The following is a 16,842-nucleotide window of genomic DNA, read 5'->3' on the forward strand; positions in this document are numbered from 1 at the left end:
TTTTACAAGGGCCAAATGGTGATGGCTAGACGACTGGGTCAGAGCATCTGGCAGGTCTTGTGGGGTGTTCCCGGTATGTAGTGGATAGTACATACCAAAAGTGGTCCAAGAAAGGACAACTGGTGGTGAACTGGCGACAGGGTCATGGGCACCCTATCAAGCATCTGTGGGAGGTGGTGGACAAACAAGTCCATGGAGGCTCCACCTCGCAACTTACAGGACTTAATGGATCTGCTGGTAACGTCTTGGTGCCAGAAACCACAGCACACCTTCAGAGGTTTTGTGGAGTCCAGGCCTCAATGGGTCAGAGCTGTTTTGGCGGCACAAGGGGGGCCTACACGATATTAAGTAGGTGGTTTAAACGTTATGGCTGATCTGTGTAAGTTACTTATTGACACTAATTGATACTTATCTCATGAGGTAAACCTAGCATATTGTAGCACTATTTATGTATATTTACTGACTGTATCCCATCTATCGCTGTGTACAAAACACCAATAACAGTTATATAGTGTTGGATTATGTATTTTTTGGGGGACAAATAAGAAATAAATATACGAGCATACTGCAGTTATTTTGTCAAGTATCTGCCTTCAGATTTAATCACCATGTTCCAAATGATGAATGTTTTGAGTCCTTGTAATTATAATAGTCTTAACTTACAATTCTGCGATTATACAAGATATAAGATATTGAGCAGATGAAAAATTTAGCAAATAATAAAAAAAAATTAGCAAATGAAAAAAAATTGTGTTTTGGTTTTGACAATCATGATCAGTCTATAGCAAAGCAAATGGTTTTAATGTTTTTTTTTAATCTATTTATTTTGTTTGTTTTTTGGTTTTACAGTCTCCTAACAATTGACACCTACAAAGTTTCATTCTTGGCTTTTCTGTTCACCACGGATGTAAAGTGTGGTTATTTGAGTTACAATAGCTTTCCTGTCAGCTGGAGCCAGTCTGGCCATTCTCCTCTGATCTCTCTAAAATGAGCAGTTTCTGAAATACTCAAACCAGCCTGTATGGCACCAACAACCATGCCACGTTGAAAATCACTGAGCGCTCATATTTTTCCCATTCTGATGTTGGATGGTGTTCTGTTGAAAAACAGATATCGCTTGATTTTATAGGCTACATCTGGAGTTCGACATAAAAAGACACCGGAAAATCCATCATGACTTGGATAACCAGATTCGCTGTAATTATTTTCATTCATGAGACATATTCACTATTACACCTTAATTACTGATAAATTATTAAAAAGCTTGAGGACTATGACACTCGTTGACCTAAGGACAATCTGTTCTGAAAATGTATTAGCCAATTTGCATTCACCTTCTGATTTAATTCATTAATATCATGTATTTTGGGACTGTTTTAATCTGCATATGAGGCATGAATAAATATAACACTTATTGACCCTCACCTACTTTGGCTAAGATAGACTAATTATATAGCTTGCTGATCTCAAAATGTCTAAGCAGACGTTTGCGTAAAAAGTGGAAGTGTGTCTTTTAGAAAATGCTTACAGTTTTACACCTTTAAAGTTGGTGGTTATTCACAGCTAACATAGTGTACTCAGAAGAGGAAAAGACAATGTTTCTTTAAGTTATGATATCCTTCCTGTGTGCATGTATGATTCATACAATATTTTAAGCCACTTACAAGCAAAATGTATTGGGGAGTGCATTCATATGAATATCTAAATTATTTTACCACTATTATTCTTTGACTTAGAAATGTTTTCCTACAACCTGGTGCCTTTTAAGCCCTTAGGATATATTCCTGTCAATTTTGTGTACAGTGTCTTAGTAAGATGTTGGGCCACTAGGAACTGCCAGTGCTCATTGGCAGAGATTCTACATGTATCTGGAACTGTTCTGTAGTGAATACACTATTCTTTGAAAATATGTTCCCTCAGTTGGGGTTTGGATAATTGTGGTAGAGAGTGCTGTCTAAAACACTGTCTAATATCTCCCAGTGTTGAAAGGGGACAAGTGAACCCAAACTGTGCAGTAAAATGCCTCCACAGCATTTAACAGTGACAGCATTTTTAAAAAATTACATAATTTAAGTAGATTCCTCATCATACCTGAAACATAAAAATATGCATGCTAGGATAAATGAAAAAGACAAAACCAGCCTTTTTAAATGGAAGCTGAATTAAACTAAACCTAAACACTCAACACTGATGCTATTTCCACTTTAAAATCTTTAATTTATATATATCTTTAATATATTTTTTAAAAATCTTGAATATATATATATATATATATATATATATATATATATATATATATATATATATAAAATACATTCACATATTCTAACAAAGACTGAGATAGGGATTTGTGATTAGTTCATACTATAGCCTAAGCTTGTTTTTGTGTTAGTTAAGCAAGTCCTCCTTCGGTTTCAAAGTTCAAATATTAAAATTAATGAAATGCTTTGGTACTAAATTCTATGCAATAAAGCCAAGACTCCTTAAAAATTCTTCCTATCCTTGCCAAATTGGGGCTGAAAACCTTATTCTGTAATCTTATGCACCATCACAGCCTGAGAACTTATGACTCACATCCTTGTTACTGGACTACCAGTGTTCTGCCCTAATCAGGTCACACAATTAATATGTGGCCAATTAAGATTATTTGAGTGTAATAGATAATGATGTGGTAATATCACGTTGGAAAACGAACTTAAGGGTATATAAAGGAAGTTCTTAAGGCTTACAGAGGAACATCAGCTACTGAAGCTACTGAATCGTGCTGTTTTTTCTTAACCTAGACAAAGTAAGTATGGGAACGCTTTGTGTTTTTCCTTATTCAAGCAAATGAGCATCGTTTATATAATTAGTCCAGTGTTTGACTTCATTTCTGTTTGAAAAAAATAAAACAGTATGTGTGAATTATTGGATTATTACTGCGGATCTTTGCTAAAATCCTTTCACATGTTTCCATGTTTCTCTCACAGAGATGTCTGCAGCACCACTTTCAGTCTTCTGCTTGCTGTGTCTGCTGTCCATCTGCACAGCCTGCTACATCTCCAACTGCCCCATTGGTGGCAAAAGAGCAGTACAGGACATCCCCACTCGACAGGTTTTTACATTTTCAATACTTTTATTGCTAAAAGAAACCATAACATTGCTAGAAAGTATATTTCAAAATGTAAGCATTCAGGAATAAACCATGATGGGGTGTGCTGTCAGGGGGCATGGTGGTTAGCATGTTTGCCTCGCCCCTCCAGAGTTGGGGGTTCGAGTCCCACCTCTGCTCTGCATGAGCGGAGCTTACATATTCTCTCCATGCTTCGGGGGTTTCCTCCAGGTACGTCGGTTTCCTCCCTCAGTTCAAAGACATGTGTTGTAGACTGATTCGTTTCCAAATTGTCCATAGTGTGGGAATGTGTGTGCTATTGTGCCCTGCGATGGGTTAGCACCCTGTCCAGGGTGTACCCCACCTTGTGTCACGAGTTCCCTGGGATAGACTCCAGGCTCCCCGTGACCGTGTATAGGATAAGTGGTAATTAAAATGGATGGATGGGGTGTGCTGTTATAGGAAAATAATCAATCATGAGGTCGTGTGATGCAGTTGAAGTGGTATATCAGTAATCAGCCAGTAATTGATCTTTTTTTAATTATTTAAGAATGATAGATTGTAATCTTTATACGTTCATAGTTGCATTTAATATTGTGGAATATCCAAGAGATAAATTTGTTTCTTATTATCGTTATGTTATAGCAGATATTAACAGTTTCCTTGCTTTCTCTTGAATTTAATAAAACAAAACAACAAAGTAAGTTTGCTACCTAAAAACTGTGCAGCACATCCTAACGTCTTTCCTGTTTGGGAAAAAGTTACAGCGTTCCCTCTGGCTGCTACAAAGGGTTGACACTGGAGACTCCTTCCGAAAAAAGATTTTTTTCTTCTTCTCTTTGAGTAGTTTCTTGCTTCTCTTTCATTGCAAAGAATCCTTGAAAAACCACTCTTTCAGAGTGCACTACTAAAATACATAGGTTACTAATAGAATTTATTGTAATAATTTTGAAATCAATTCAATTCAGTTTTATTTGTATAGCGCTTTTAACAATGGATATTGTCCCAAAGCAGCTTTACAGAAATATATCGATTCAGGATATAGATTTTAAATGTAAGAATTTTTTTTTTTTTTAAATCTCTCTTTGCTGAATTTGATGAAAAAGAAAAGAAATATATTTCCCCAGATATTTATTTCCCAGATAAAGAAAGCTTATTTTTTTGCATAATGTTTCAAGATATTCAGGAAGTTTTTCTTGTAACTGTCTTTTTTTCACTGACAAAGTCCTTGTGACAATGTCTACTCTTAAGCATGTTAAATAAAATCAAATTGTATCGTAAATTAATTTTTAAAAAAAATGAATCCCAGCTAATTGAAAAAGGTGATAAACCGTATAACAAAGCATGAATGGTCATTTGGTATAGAGTGGTTGATAGCTAGTTATTTTAACCCATGTTCTTGTCTGTTCTCAGTGTATGGCATGTGGTCCTGGAGATAAGGGCAGATGCTTTGGTCCCAATATCTGCTGCGGAGAGGAAATAGGCTGCATGGTGGGCACTCTGGAAGCCATGCGCTGCTTGGAGGAAGACTACGTGCCCTCTCCGTGTGAGACTGGAGGAAAAACCTGTGGCTCTGTGGCAGGACGGTGCGCTGCACCAGGCGTCTGCTGTGACTCAGGTCAGTTGCTGTTATCTGTCTGAAATAGATGAATTACATGTACCTGGAATAAGAAACATTTCTAAATCGATATGAGTAAAATGCTTAGAAATAGGTTTAATAATCGTAGAACTGTTGTATAATAGTCACATAAAAATTATTGTATATATTTGCCTGTTTAAATGATCTCAAATTTGCAGTTCAATTATAAAAAAAACGCAAACGTACCCGCTAAAGCAATGTGCACATATTTGCATCGATGCTGAAATGTATACTCAACAGACAAATGTTATTTCTCCTACACATTTCCAAACCAATATACTATACAATGCAATATATTAGACAATTATACAAATATCATATATAATTAGTAATTACTGTATATATATATATTCTAAAATATATTTTAGAATATAAGGCAGATCAATAGTAACCACAAATAAATAACTAAAAACCTTATTTATTTTAACCATCTGGGTTTTTATTTTTTTTTATTTTTAAAGATACGAATGAAATTAGCTTCAAAGCTAACAATCTTAGTAACATTTTCTTAAAAAGTTACATAGAGATTAGCTACCAAGCTAACAATCTTAGGCTAGCACAACATGTTCTAAATGTTACTGTTATTTGGCTAAAACTTTCTAGAATTTTCTGTGTATGTACGAGTTACAGAAACATTATCTTAGCAGAATATCATTAGCTTTATATTTACGTTACAGCCTATTCTTCTTACAATCAAATATTTTGCTAGACTTTCTTTTCTTAACTAGTTAGATCTTCCCTCTGACAATGTAACTGAAACTCTAACTGTCTCCCTTGAGTCGTATCTGTTTGTATATTTTTGCCGTGTGAAACAGAGAGCTGCACCACTGATCCGTCGTGTCTGGAAGGCGAAGGTGATGCAGCCGCTCACAGTCTACCTGCCAGTGGCAAAGACCTCCTTCTGAAGCTTCTTCATTGGACAAACTACAGGCCTTACCAATGAGACATCCATTCAGGGATCACATCATCGTAAGAGGAGCAAAACACCAGCCGAACCATCTGATGACCTTTGTACACAGTTTGTAAAGTCTAGAATGTGATCAGATATGAATATTGGTCTTGTATTTTAACAAATGTGATAGGATTATGCTTTTCTGCAGCAATTAAAGTCACTTTATATGGTGCTTTAACACTTTAAGAAGACTTTGTGTGTTGATGTGCTTTATAACCATCTAGCAATCCACTGAGTCAACACAATTTCAAGCTATAAACCATAAACAGTGTCATAAATGGAAACACGGATTTGAAAATAAGCAAGTTTGTAGCTTTATTTCGATACTATTGCAATCATACTGTGGTCTCATCTGAGTCCAATAGGTCAAACACACTGCACAGGCCTCATAAACTTGCAGTCATTAGACAACACACACACACACACACACACACACACACACACACACACACACACACACACACACACACACCATCTGGCACAGGAGAGATTGACAGCATTGCTGAAGGAAAATAAAAGGCAATAAAATGAGTGAAAGTTTTAATCAAGTCTTTAATCAGGAACAAATCTGAAAGCAAAACATACAGAATCAAATTAAGCGATTATTAAACCAAAATTATATTTAATGAGTTTCTGGATTGCGTTCTTAGTGGTTAGCATGTTTGCCTTGCACCTCTGTGTTTGGGGGTTTGAATCCCGCCTCCACCCTGTGCGTTGCATGCTCTCCACGTGTCTCGGAGATTTCCTCCCCTAGTCTAAAGACAAGCGCTGTGGCTGATTGGCATTTCCAAATTGTTTGTACTGTGTGAATGTGTGTGTGATTGTGCCCTGCGACGGGTTGGCAACCCATCCAGTGTGTCCCCCGGCCCGTGCCCCGAGTCCCCTGGGATAGGCTCCAGGCTCCGCTGTGACCCTGTGAAGGATAAGCGGTATTGAAAATGGATGGATGGATGGAGTTTCTGCACAGTCCCACATTTTCAGTACCTTTTCATTTCACTTTTTATATGCATTTAAAAATAAATGTAAAAAATCATTCACATACACATGAGGCCTTAGTTATTAAAATCTCAAATAACTATCTGTGTTAGCTGTGTGTGCAATTATTTGCCATTTTTTAAGTGATTTACAGAGAACAAGTGCATAAATGTCATCACATACATCTGCAAGAGACTCCCGGAAGAGTGAACTCAAACTGAAACGCCCACTGGTTTAAAACATAATATGAATGTAGAAAAAACGTGTGCAGAAATGACTGAGTTCTGTTATATGGTATATATGTAAAGAAACCATATTCACATGAACACTGCTGGAAATGGAGGCACGATCATGTGGTGAATATGAAATAGGAAACTGCATACTTGCCCTTCGGTGGTATTCATTTTCAAATTCGATGTGCCTTGGCTTCAGTAAATCATGCCATGGGTGCTTAATTAATAATCTTAATAATCCATCTGCACTGACGTGTGTGTGTTTTGTATATTACTAAAATAACATGTATAGAAAAACCCTAAACATGCAAAACATTCAAGACCGCTCTTGTGTAAGTCAAGATAATAATAATAGTAAATTAATTTGGACATTTTTTTTTTTTAAATCAAGGTCGCATGTGTTTTTATACACACAAATCTTTAATGAATCAAGGGCCAAAGGTAGATTTGAGTAGTTGAGTGCTAATGCAAGGATTTCAACCCATAAATTTCCAGTCACTAAACATGTATATCATGTATAAAACTGTGCTCCCTGTTGTCGAGCAGAGCCGATAGCCTCGATGCGTTCTCTTAGCGCTCTTTCCCAGTTCTCATTTCTCTCTAGATGTTTATAGCGTGTCTCCTTGGTTTCCAACTGCCTCACTGCTTCGGGGACGTCGATGCTTTCGGTCAGGCCTGCTTTCTGTACCACTTCGAGAAACTTGGCTGGAGACGCTGTCGCAATGCAACACCTAGATAAGAGCATGGATATTTGTTGGTTTGGGACACGCCCTGTGGATTTTACTGAACTGTGTTTACTCATCTGCTGCATATGTGACTTTGTGTTTGACTTTGGTGTGATGTGTTTGCATCTACTGATGAGGAATTAATATAGGTAAACACAGACCTCAGACCTGTGTGTGTGTGTATGTGTGTGTGTGTGTGTGTGAGACCTATTCTCCCCATTGCGGACAGGACAATGGTAGTGATGCCAGACTCCCACAGCTGTATGAGGACACACCAAATACTGATTTTCCTCCCAGCACCTCTTTATGGCCTCCATTATCCCCTCATCAGACACAGAACCTGAACACATGACTGAACACAACTACACAAACAAAGACGGGAGAGAATATGACTAATGGTTTACAGGTTTTTTTTAGACATGAATTGGTTAAAAAAAACACACACACACAGAGGATGACACAGTCGATTTATGTCTAGGACAAAGCTGCATTAGGAAAAAATGTTTGCTCTTTTGTTCAAAATGAAAGGAAGCATAAAGACATTATTGTACTGGCTTCATAGCTGCTTTATACTGAAACAATTTAGTCAAAGTACCTACAACATTTTTAGAGACATTTAGCCACTTTCCATATTCTTAGAGAAACATAGCAACATTTCATGTCCTGCTATTAGTATAACATTAAAGGCTTTTTCTTGAAACCGTCACACAAAACCGTATATACATAGAACTCTGGTCAGCCAATCAGACTACAACCTTTAAGATCTTGAATCTTCTGGCCAGAAAAGTGTACAAAAGATGTCAAGATGCCGTTTTGATGACGTTTTTACATCATTTAAAAAATAAAGAAAGAAATAAAGAAGAAAAAAAGAAGCAGTACAACACCACAGACCTTTTTGTGGAGTGTTTCAGGTATTGATAGCGTGTGAGTGTCCTGAAACTGCTCCATCATCTTCTTTACTAAAGCGCCATCTTTCCCAGATAACAGCCAGAACACACGCTCCATGTTATAAGGATCCTAAAAACATATAATTATCACATATACACTCGGTAGATAAGATCGGCAACAGTATTTGAAGGAAAACTGTAAAGAACCTGAATATCGATGGCAGGAGCCAGAGTTTGCTTGACGCAGTCGGCCATGGAGAAATCTCCACTCTGAACTGCACGGTGCACTACGTCATTAGAGTTCACCATGGCCACGAGGTGCAGAGGAACCCCCATGTGCTTTACAATGCACCCAGCTATCCATACACACACACACACACACACACACACACACACACACACACACACACACACACACACACACACACAGATAAAAGTGCATAATGAAGGGCATACACTTCAACAACTAAATGCAAATCAAACAGGGCCTATTATTACATTATGTCTAACTTGAATTGAGTGATTTAAATGCTTCATCAAACTGAAACTTCGCATCTAAATGACCCATGTGCTATTGTCAAGATTATATTGAGCCCGTGTTGATCCAAGAGCTACAAAGCCAGTGGAAAAAGTAGAATGTCTAAGAATAGGCAGGCTGAATAGGTCCTCAACACAAATAGCAGCGCTACCGTTTCACCTGCTTATATAATAAAGAATAATCCCATGGCCTATTCAACTTCATTAGCAGATGAGCCGCATTCAATAAAACACATATAGTAGAGCCATCTATTCTATCTGTTAGAATAAAGGCCATATACACTCACCGCCACTTTAATAGGAACACCTGTAGACTGCAACTGGATAGTTGTGGATTAGAAAAAAGACCAGGTGATATTAATCCAATCTTCAACTGTGCAGTTTTACTGAGCGTCAGATTCCTTTTATCGAACAGGAGTGGAACCGAATGTAGTCCTTTGTTGTCGTAACCCATCTACCTCAAGGTTCAGTGTGGTGTGCATCCTTAGAGGCTTTTCTGTTATTTGACTTAGTGTAGAATTCCTGCCAGCAGGAACCAGTCTGGATATTCAGTTCTGACCTCTCTCATGAACAAGGCATTACCGCTCACAGAACTGTGAGGGTTTGTTTTGTTTGTTTGTTTGTTTTCACAACTTTCTGCTCATGTGATTTTCATCAGTTATATAGAACAGCTGTATATAGCTAGATAAAACTTCCTAAAATATCTGTTTCACCTGTAATTTAAATAACCTGCTCAACCAAACAACAGCTATGAAAAAAATCAAGCTTTCTGGGGTTAAACTGCATATTACAATCCAAGCAGTAGTGGCACAACAAACTTTTTCTATTCGGGAGCTTTTCCTAAACACATCAAACCACAGTTATCACAAAACTGCAGTAATCAAATATTAGACTCAACTAGCTAGCTAACATTCTGAGGTAACACTTTACAGTGTTAACTGACAGCTTGAGTGGAAGATACTCAATTGTGATTGCTCAGAAGGTGTTATTTAATTTTCTTAAACAACAGCTCTGATAACACCTTAGTTTTATTTAGGTTTATATTAATGCACACATTCTAATATAGTATTATATCTATAGCAACAACTTACACATGTGTAATGATTGATATAGTGAAGCTGTATGTAAGGAAATGTTTATTTAGCAGTTTTGGAAGGAGTCGCCAGTGTCAGCACTTTGTAACAGTCTCGGTCTTCAGGATTATCTTATTAACTCCATAACATTAAAAGTAACTACTGTATAAATGTATTTTTAAAAAATATTCTTTAATAAATAAAACAAATTGGAATTGTTGACAAATTGCTGTGGAATAAGAGGAATAAAACACATTATTCTAAAATTATCAAGTTTGCCTCAGGCCACATCACACTACTTTATTACCCCATCATTTTTTTTTTATTCCTTACTTATGTAGTTTATTGAATGCCAGCAGTGTGAGCATTTAATACATCATAAATCATAGCAATTTATTCAATTTATTTACTTTAGCTCCACCTTTGCAAATGATGACATCACATCCTGTGTAATCACACCTGTAATTTCCTGATTCCTGGGATGTGTCTGAAAGGGGGGGGGGGGGGGTGGGGTGCTGCCTTACAGTATAAGATATATGAAGACATCGATTCATGTCCATATAAAATGTTTGGACATAATTCTGTCTTCTGAGGTGCCTTTAAGGCAGCATACATGTATACGTCACTGTATCCTACATGTCTCATTAGCAAAGAATTAGTAAAGAAGGTTTGGTGTAGTCAAACAATATTCCCTCTGATTTCCTCAAAGGTATTTTATTCCATCCTGTATAATGGACCTCAGGGGTAGTAACTGTTAGTGTATATTGGTAACCTGGCAACAAACATATGCTGCCCTCGAAGTGCTTTGTGATGAGCCATTTGACTTCTCAGACATCACAAAGGATGCCTTCTGTTTCATAAACACCTCTCATTTGACAAATAATAATTCAGTAAACAAAACCAGAGCCAGTGAATGTATCCGTACCTGTTATATTTCCTGCCCCTCCTGTGGGCACCACTACCTCCAGAGCAGGTAGTCTGTCTCTATCTGTATCCCGAACTCCACTCAGCTGCAGGTAGGCGTATATAAAATGAGCGAGCTGTACCAGAATGCGTGACCAGTTCACTGAGTTCAGGCTCATCAGACCGTAGCGATTCACCAAGTCCTGATCTGCAAACAGCTTCCTCAAAGGCACGTCGATTTCATCCGAACTTCCGTCCGCTTTACGTACAGCACAAAGAGAGGTTTATAAATGGAACGAGAGAACAATATGTAACAAAATATAGACAAAAGCTTGGGTATGGTCACGACGGCAGGTGAGTGCAGGTCATATGACGGGGATTAAAATGACCTTTCGGTTTCCTATTTATACAAAGGTCACTATTCAAGTGTTTCTTTTATTTTACAATTTTTCTTTGATGCCAACTCATGCTGAAAAATATCGTGTAAAATATTTCATTAAAAAGAAAAACCATGACCAGTGCTTTGTATTTTTACAACCCCAATTCCAAAAAAAGTTAGTACAGCTGTGTAAAATGTAAATACATGTAAATAAAAACAGAATGCAACCTCTGTCCACCTTTACTTATGAAAGACTTTGCCTCTCTAAGATAGTCTTTTTATACTTGATCACATTACTGACCTGTTGCCAATTAACCTCCAGCTGTTTCTTTTTAGTAACACTTACTTTTCCAGCCTTTTGTTGCCCCCGTCCCAACTTTTTTGAGACAAGTTGTGGCCATGAGATTCAAAATTACCTTATTTTTTTCTTAAAATGGTACATTTACTCAGTTTAAACATTTGATATGTTTTCCATATTCTATTATCAATAGCATATGGGTTTATGAGAATTGTAAATCATTGCATTCTGTTTTTATTTACATTTATATACACTTTACACAGCGCCCCAACTTTTTTGGAATTGGGGTTGTACATATAAAATGTGTCATAAAAGAATTTCAGAAAGATGTTCTCCGTATGTCCTGGGTTTTCTCCTGGTTCTCCAGTTTTCTCCCACATCCCATAAACATGCTGGTAGGTGAACTGGCTGCATTAAATTACCCCTAGGTGTGAATGGTAAATGGTAAATAAAATGGTAAATGGCGCACTTATATAGCGCTTTTATCCAAAGCGCTTTACACTGTGTCTCATTCACCTATTCACACACACACACACACACACCAATGGTAGCAGAGCTGCAATGCAAGGTGATAATTTGCCATCGGGAGCAACTTGGGGTTCAGTGTCTTGCCCAAAGACACTTCGGCACGTGGAGTCATGTGGACCAGGAATCAAACCACCAACCCTACAATTAGTGGACAACCCGCTCTACCACCTGAGTCACGGCCACGGTATTGGGATCCACTGAAACCCTGACCAGGATAAAGTTATTACTGAAAATGAATGAATGTGTCATTTTCTACCCAAACAGGACATAAGGGTTAAATAAATTTACTCACCTGCAAAAACATGGACATTGTCCTCTATGTGAGTGGTCATCTGTCTCTCCTGCACCTGAGAGATTCGTCCACGGGGGAAAACCACCACTACGTCCACCGCACTAAGATCACACACACTGCTGATGGCTGAGCCTCCAGTGTCCCCAGATGTCCCTGTATAGAAAGAGAAGAGTTTTCATTCCATCAATAAGAGGTACATGAGGGGCATAAACTTATCGATAATGTGTTACCTTATTTATTCTTCTTAATTTCAGTATGTTCTTGCTTACCCACGAGGATGATGGCACGTCTGTTGTCCTTGCGCAGGAAGTACTCCAGAAAGCGTGTGGTGCAGGTCATGGCCAGATCTTTAAAAGCCAGCGTCTTTCCATGGAACAGTTCCAAGATGGACAGAGAGCCCTTCAGTCGCACCATCTTCACTGCATCTGGCACGGAGAACTTGGACAGAGCACTAGAGACCAGGGCTGGAATGAAACAATGAAGCATTAGAGATGCATTTGGGATGAGATTTAGTAGGAGCATCTGAGTTACCTTCCAAGTCATGCTTCGGGATGAGCTGCTCAGGGATGAAGAGCGAACACACTTCACACACGAGCTGCTGGTAGGATAGAGAGCACCAGGATCGGAGAGTGGCAGGGGAGATTGAGGGAATTGTCTCAGGCATAAACATGCCCCCGTCTGGAGCATAGCCTGAGAAGAGAACATTCTGGAAGTCCCAGCCGTGAACCCCTCCACGTGTGCTGCAGTACTGCATCTTGTCTGTATCTGAATGGCTAAAAATAGAGGAAGAGTAACGTAAAGTAAAGCAGCTTGTACAAAGAGGACAGTTATAATGTAGCCTAATACATATATTCTTTTTAACACCAACTTCAGTTGTATTCGAATTAATCTCAAGTATATACACATATCTCTGATGCTAGGTTATGCAGCAAAGAATGTTTTCATTTTTCAATTTCTACCCTAGCTTTCATTTGAGATATCTGCTTGAAGGTGAAATTGACTTTTGAATTTTTATACGTGTTGCTATCGTTCATCTGTCTACAAAAAAATTACACATCGCATAGTGCGTCCTATAGCTACGTCGTATAGCTGCATTGCATTCTGGGACTTTGGGTCCAGCTGTGGTGAAGTGAGCTCACATTCTTTAGGTTTTTGGGGCTAAATGTTAAATGCTTTATCCTGATAAACACTAATGTAACTGTGCCTTGCATTGTCACCCTGTGACATCAGCACAGCACACAATCGCTAACTTCTAACAGGAGTAACTAAAATACAACTCCATACAAAACTGCAAATATTTCATCCATCCATCCATTTTCTGTACCACTTATCTTACACAGGGTCACGGGGAGCCTGGAGCCTATCCCAGGGAACTCAGGGAACAGGGTGGGGGACAGCCTGGACAGAGTGCCAACCCATCATAGGGCACAATCACACACCATTTACATATTACAGACAATTCAGAGATGCCGATCAGCCTACAGCAGGGAAGAAACTGGAGTACCCGGAGAAAATCACCGATTGACGTAGGAATCAAACCCTCAACCCCAGAGGTGCGACGCAAATGTGCTAACCACTAAGCCACCCTGCACTTGCAAATATTTCAATATAAATCTATTTGACTGCTTTCAGGGAGACGTTTTCCTTGAAGTGTTCCACCGTAGGGACGAATAGACTTTACACACCACAACAGCACCATTTTATTTCTAATAGTGCAGTCATCAATCTGGAATCTACAGCCACAAATAGATTACAAGAATAGAAGAAAATACCACAAATATTCAGATTGCCCTTGTCACATTCTTCTACAGGCTTCTTAATTAACTTGACATGATTTATCTTGTCTTTATACACTTATAATTGTCTAAAATATGAACTGTGTACATTCAAATCTAATTTTGTCAGCAATTCCCATCTGAACCTGATTAGGTATTCCTGTCAAATGTCCCAGTTTTATAATAAAAACTCACAGAAATCAGAAATATTGGATAGCTTGTTTTCCAAGTGTGTTGCATACTGTACTTACAGCAATATTACAGAAACGCCTCAGGGACTGCAGCTACGTCCAAAAGAGCACTAAACAGTGTGTCAAATTGAAGTTTGATATTATTTAGGTGCACTATTTAGTATGCTAGTGTGTACTTTCAAATGTAACATGCATGAAGGGGGCAAATTTAAGTGTAACACGGGATCAAAGAGCAAAGTACAGTACCAGGAATAGATCTACATACATACAGATACCGCACCCTGCTGGTAAGAGTAAAAAATAGCATCTGTAGAATGTTTGGAAGTAAAAAATGTTTATGTTATATAGTGATTAAGGTTTTTTTTTTTTTTGCCATATTAGTTCTTAAAATCTGCTTCTTGTTCATCATGCTACAGTGTAAACCGTTATAAACAGTTGCATGCTGTTCTTTTTGGGTATTCAGCTACAATCATCATACCACAAATGTACAGTAATCATAAAATCAAAAGAGTTCAGTATTCAGTAATGGTTTAACAATGCCTATAGGTCAGCGATAAAATGGGTTATTCTTTCATATGTTTATTCGTTTGCTCATTAAGAACTAAGTACTTAAGTGACTAAGCAATGAGCTAGTCTTTAAAATATGTCAAAGTGTTGAGTTTAGACTCAGATTCCTTCGTTTTAAGGAAATGCTTTATACTGGTCAGAGTCATAGTTGATCTGGAGATCTGGATTTGGGACATCGCAAGGCACGATGCACACACACATTGACAGTAAGGGGTAATTTAGAGTTGCCTAACTACCTACCAGCATGTTCTTTGGAGCTAGGAGGAAACAGGAGAACCCAGAGGAAACCCACATGGACACCGGGAGTACACGTGAAACACATAGACAGTAACCCGAGCTCAGGACTGAACCAGGAACCTTGGAGCTGTGAAGTGGAAATACTACCCACTGCTTTTAAACATTAGACATTAAGTATTACTATTCAGTATATTAGAACCAACCAGAATAAAAATTCTATGCTTTGTAAGATATGAAATCATCTGTACAATGTATTCATTTTTAATCTTGGTTGATTTGCACTGTGTTTGTTTATGCAGCAATAAAAGGAACCAGCTTATCTTAGAAGGCTTGAACTTTGAACCTATTAATTCATTCCACATAGACCTTTAATCTTTTACTAATCTGCATTATGGGTTAATTCAATAGCATATTTTATTATTGTCCTCCATGACCCCATTGTTTTCTGTGATGTGAACTGCAGTGGTTACACACATTTTACTGACTTTTACTCCGTGTATATTGATGCAATTCAGCTAGAAATCATGTTCAGGTCAACAAGAAGATATGGTTTATATTTGTCTCATTAATGTATGTTGGCCGATTTCTGTGTCAGGGGTTTCGTTCAGTTGTATAGCACTTTTCACGAAAATCCAAATGTAGGGTTCGATGTCTAATGAGCAAGCCAGAGGTGACAGTGGTGAGGAAAAACGTCCTAAGACAACATGAAGGAGAAACGTTGAGAAGAACCAGGCTCACAAGGGAACTCGTTCTCTTCTGGGTGATTATATCATTACAGTATACAGTTCAGTTTCAGTATAAAATGTAATCAAATGTATCTAATATTTCCCATAAGAAGATTAATGCAAATACACACCAATCAGCCATAACATTAAAACCACCTGCCTAATCTTGTGTAGGTCCCCCTTGTGACACCAAAATAGCTCTGACCCATCAAGGCATGGACTTCATAAGACCTCTGAAGGTATGCTGTGGTATCTGGCGCCAAGACGTTAGCAGCAGATCCTTTAAGTCTGTGGGATCGGACCAGATAGGCTAGCCTTTGCTCCCCACATGCATCAATGCGCCTTGGGTGCCCATGACCCTGTTATTGGTTCACTGGTTGTCCTTCCTTGGACCACTTTTGGTAGATACTAAGAACTGCATACCGGGAACACCCCACAAGACCTGTCTTTTTGGAGATGCTCTGACCCACTCGTCTAGCCATCACAGTATGGTTTGTTAAAGTTGTTCAGCCCATTTTTCCTGCTTCCAACACATCAACTTCGACAACTGATTGTTCACTTGCTGCCTAATATGTCCCACCCCTTGACAGGTGCCATTGTAACAAGATAATAAATGTTTTTCACTTCACCTGTCAGTGGTTTTATTGTTACGGCTGATCGGTGTAAGATTATTCAACTAATAGACTCTTTATTTTGTTTTATTTGTACTGATTTCAAGCATTGCAAACATCTTATGCTATTCGCAGATAATTTTGCTGCTTTCTAGAAATAAATGCTTAAATTTAGCAAAATTATCGGCCAATGGAATATAAATACATTTTAAGCTTGAAATTAG

At 38.2% G+C, this 16,842-nt stretch overlaps 2 protein-coding genes across 3 annotated transcripts; one reads left to right on the plus strand and one right to left on the minus strand.

The window, feature by feature from the left end:
- The first annotated feature begins 203 nt into the window (after window positions 1-203).
- On the plus strand, window positions 204-5,915 carry oxt (oxytocin). Of its 2 annotated transcripts, none has more exons than XM_047151955.2 (4): window positions 204-348; window positions 2,970-3,094; window positions 4,505-4,709; window positions 5,546-5,915. In XM_047151955.2, exons 1-4 carry the CDS (start codon window positions 300-302, stop codon window positions 5,671-5,673), a joined length of 507 nt encoding a protein of 168 aa, XP_047007911.1. In that variant the 5' UTR covers window positions 204-299; the 3' UTR covers window positions 5,674-5,915. The 2 variants fall into 2 exon arrangements, with proteins under 2 accessions (XP_047007911.1, XP_017316202.1); XM_017460713.2 differs by lacking the exon at window positions 204-348 and adding an exon at window positions 2,733-2,788 and having other exon boundaries at window positions 5,546-5,892.
- Window positions 5,916-6,214: 299 nt separating this feature from the next.
- On the minus strand, window positions 6,215-14,700 carry thnsl2 (threonine synthase-like 2). Its single transcript, XM_017460714.3, has 9 exons — window positions 14,539-14,700; window positions 13,044-13,285; window positions 12,782-12,976; window positions 12,513-12,665; window positions 11,038-11,274; window positions 8,710-8,858; window positions 8,507-8,632; window positions 7,823-7,977; window positions 6,215-7,621 (listed from the first exon to the last, which is right to left on the minus strand). Exons 2-9 carry the CDS (start codon window positions 13,264-13,266, stop codon window positions 7,402-7,404), a joined length of 1,458 nt encoding a protein of 485 aa, XP_017316203.1. The 5' UTR covers window positions 13,267-13,285; window positions 14,539-14,700; the 3' UTR covers window positions 6,215-7,401.
- Window positions 14,701-16,842: the final 2,142 nt, after the last annotated feature.

The sequence above is a fragment of the Ictalurus punctatus genome, chromosome 28, assembly GCF_001660625.3.
Source record: "Ictalurus punctatus breed USDA103 chromosome 28, Coco_2.0, whole genome shotgun sequence".
Lineage (NCBI taxonomy): Eukaryota > Metazoa > Chordata > Actinopteri > Siluriformes > Ictaluridae > Ictalurus > Ictalurus punctatus.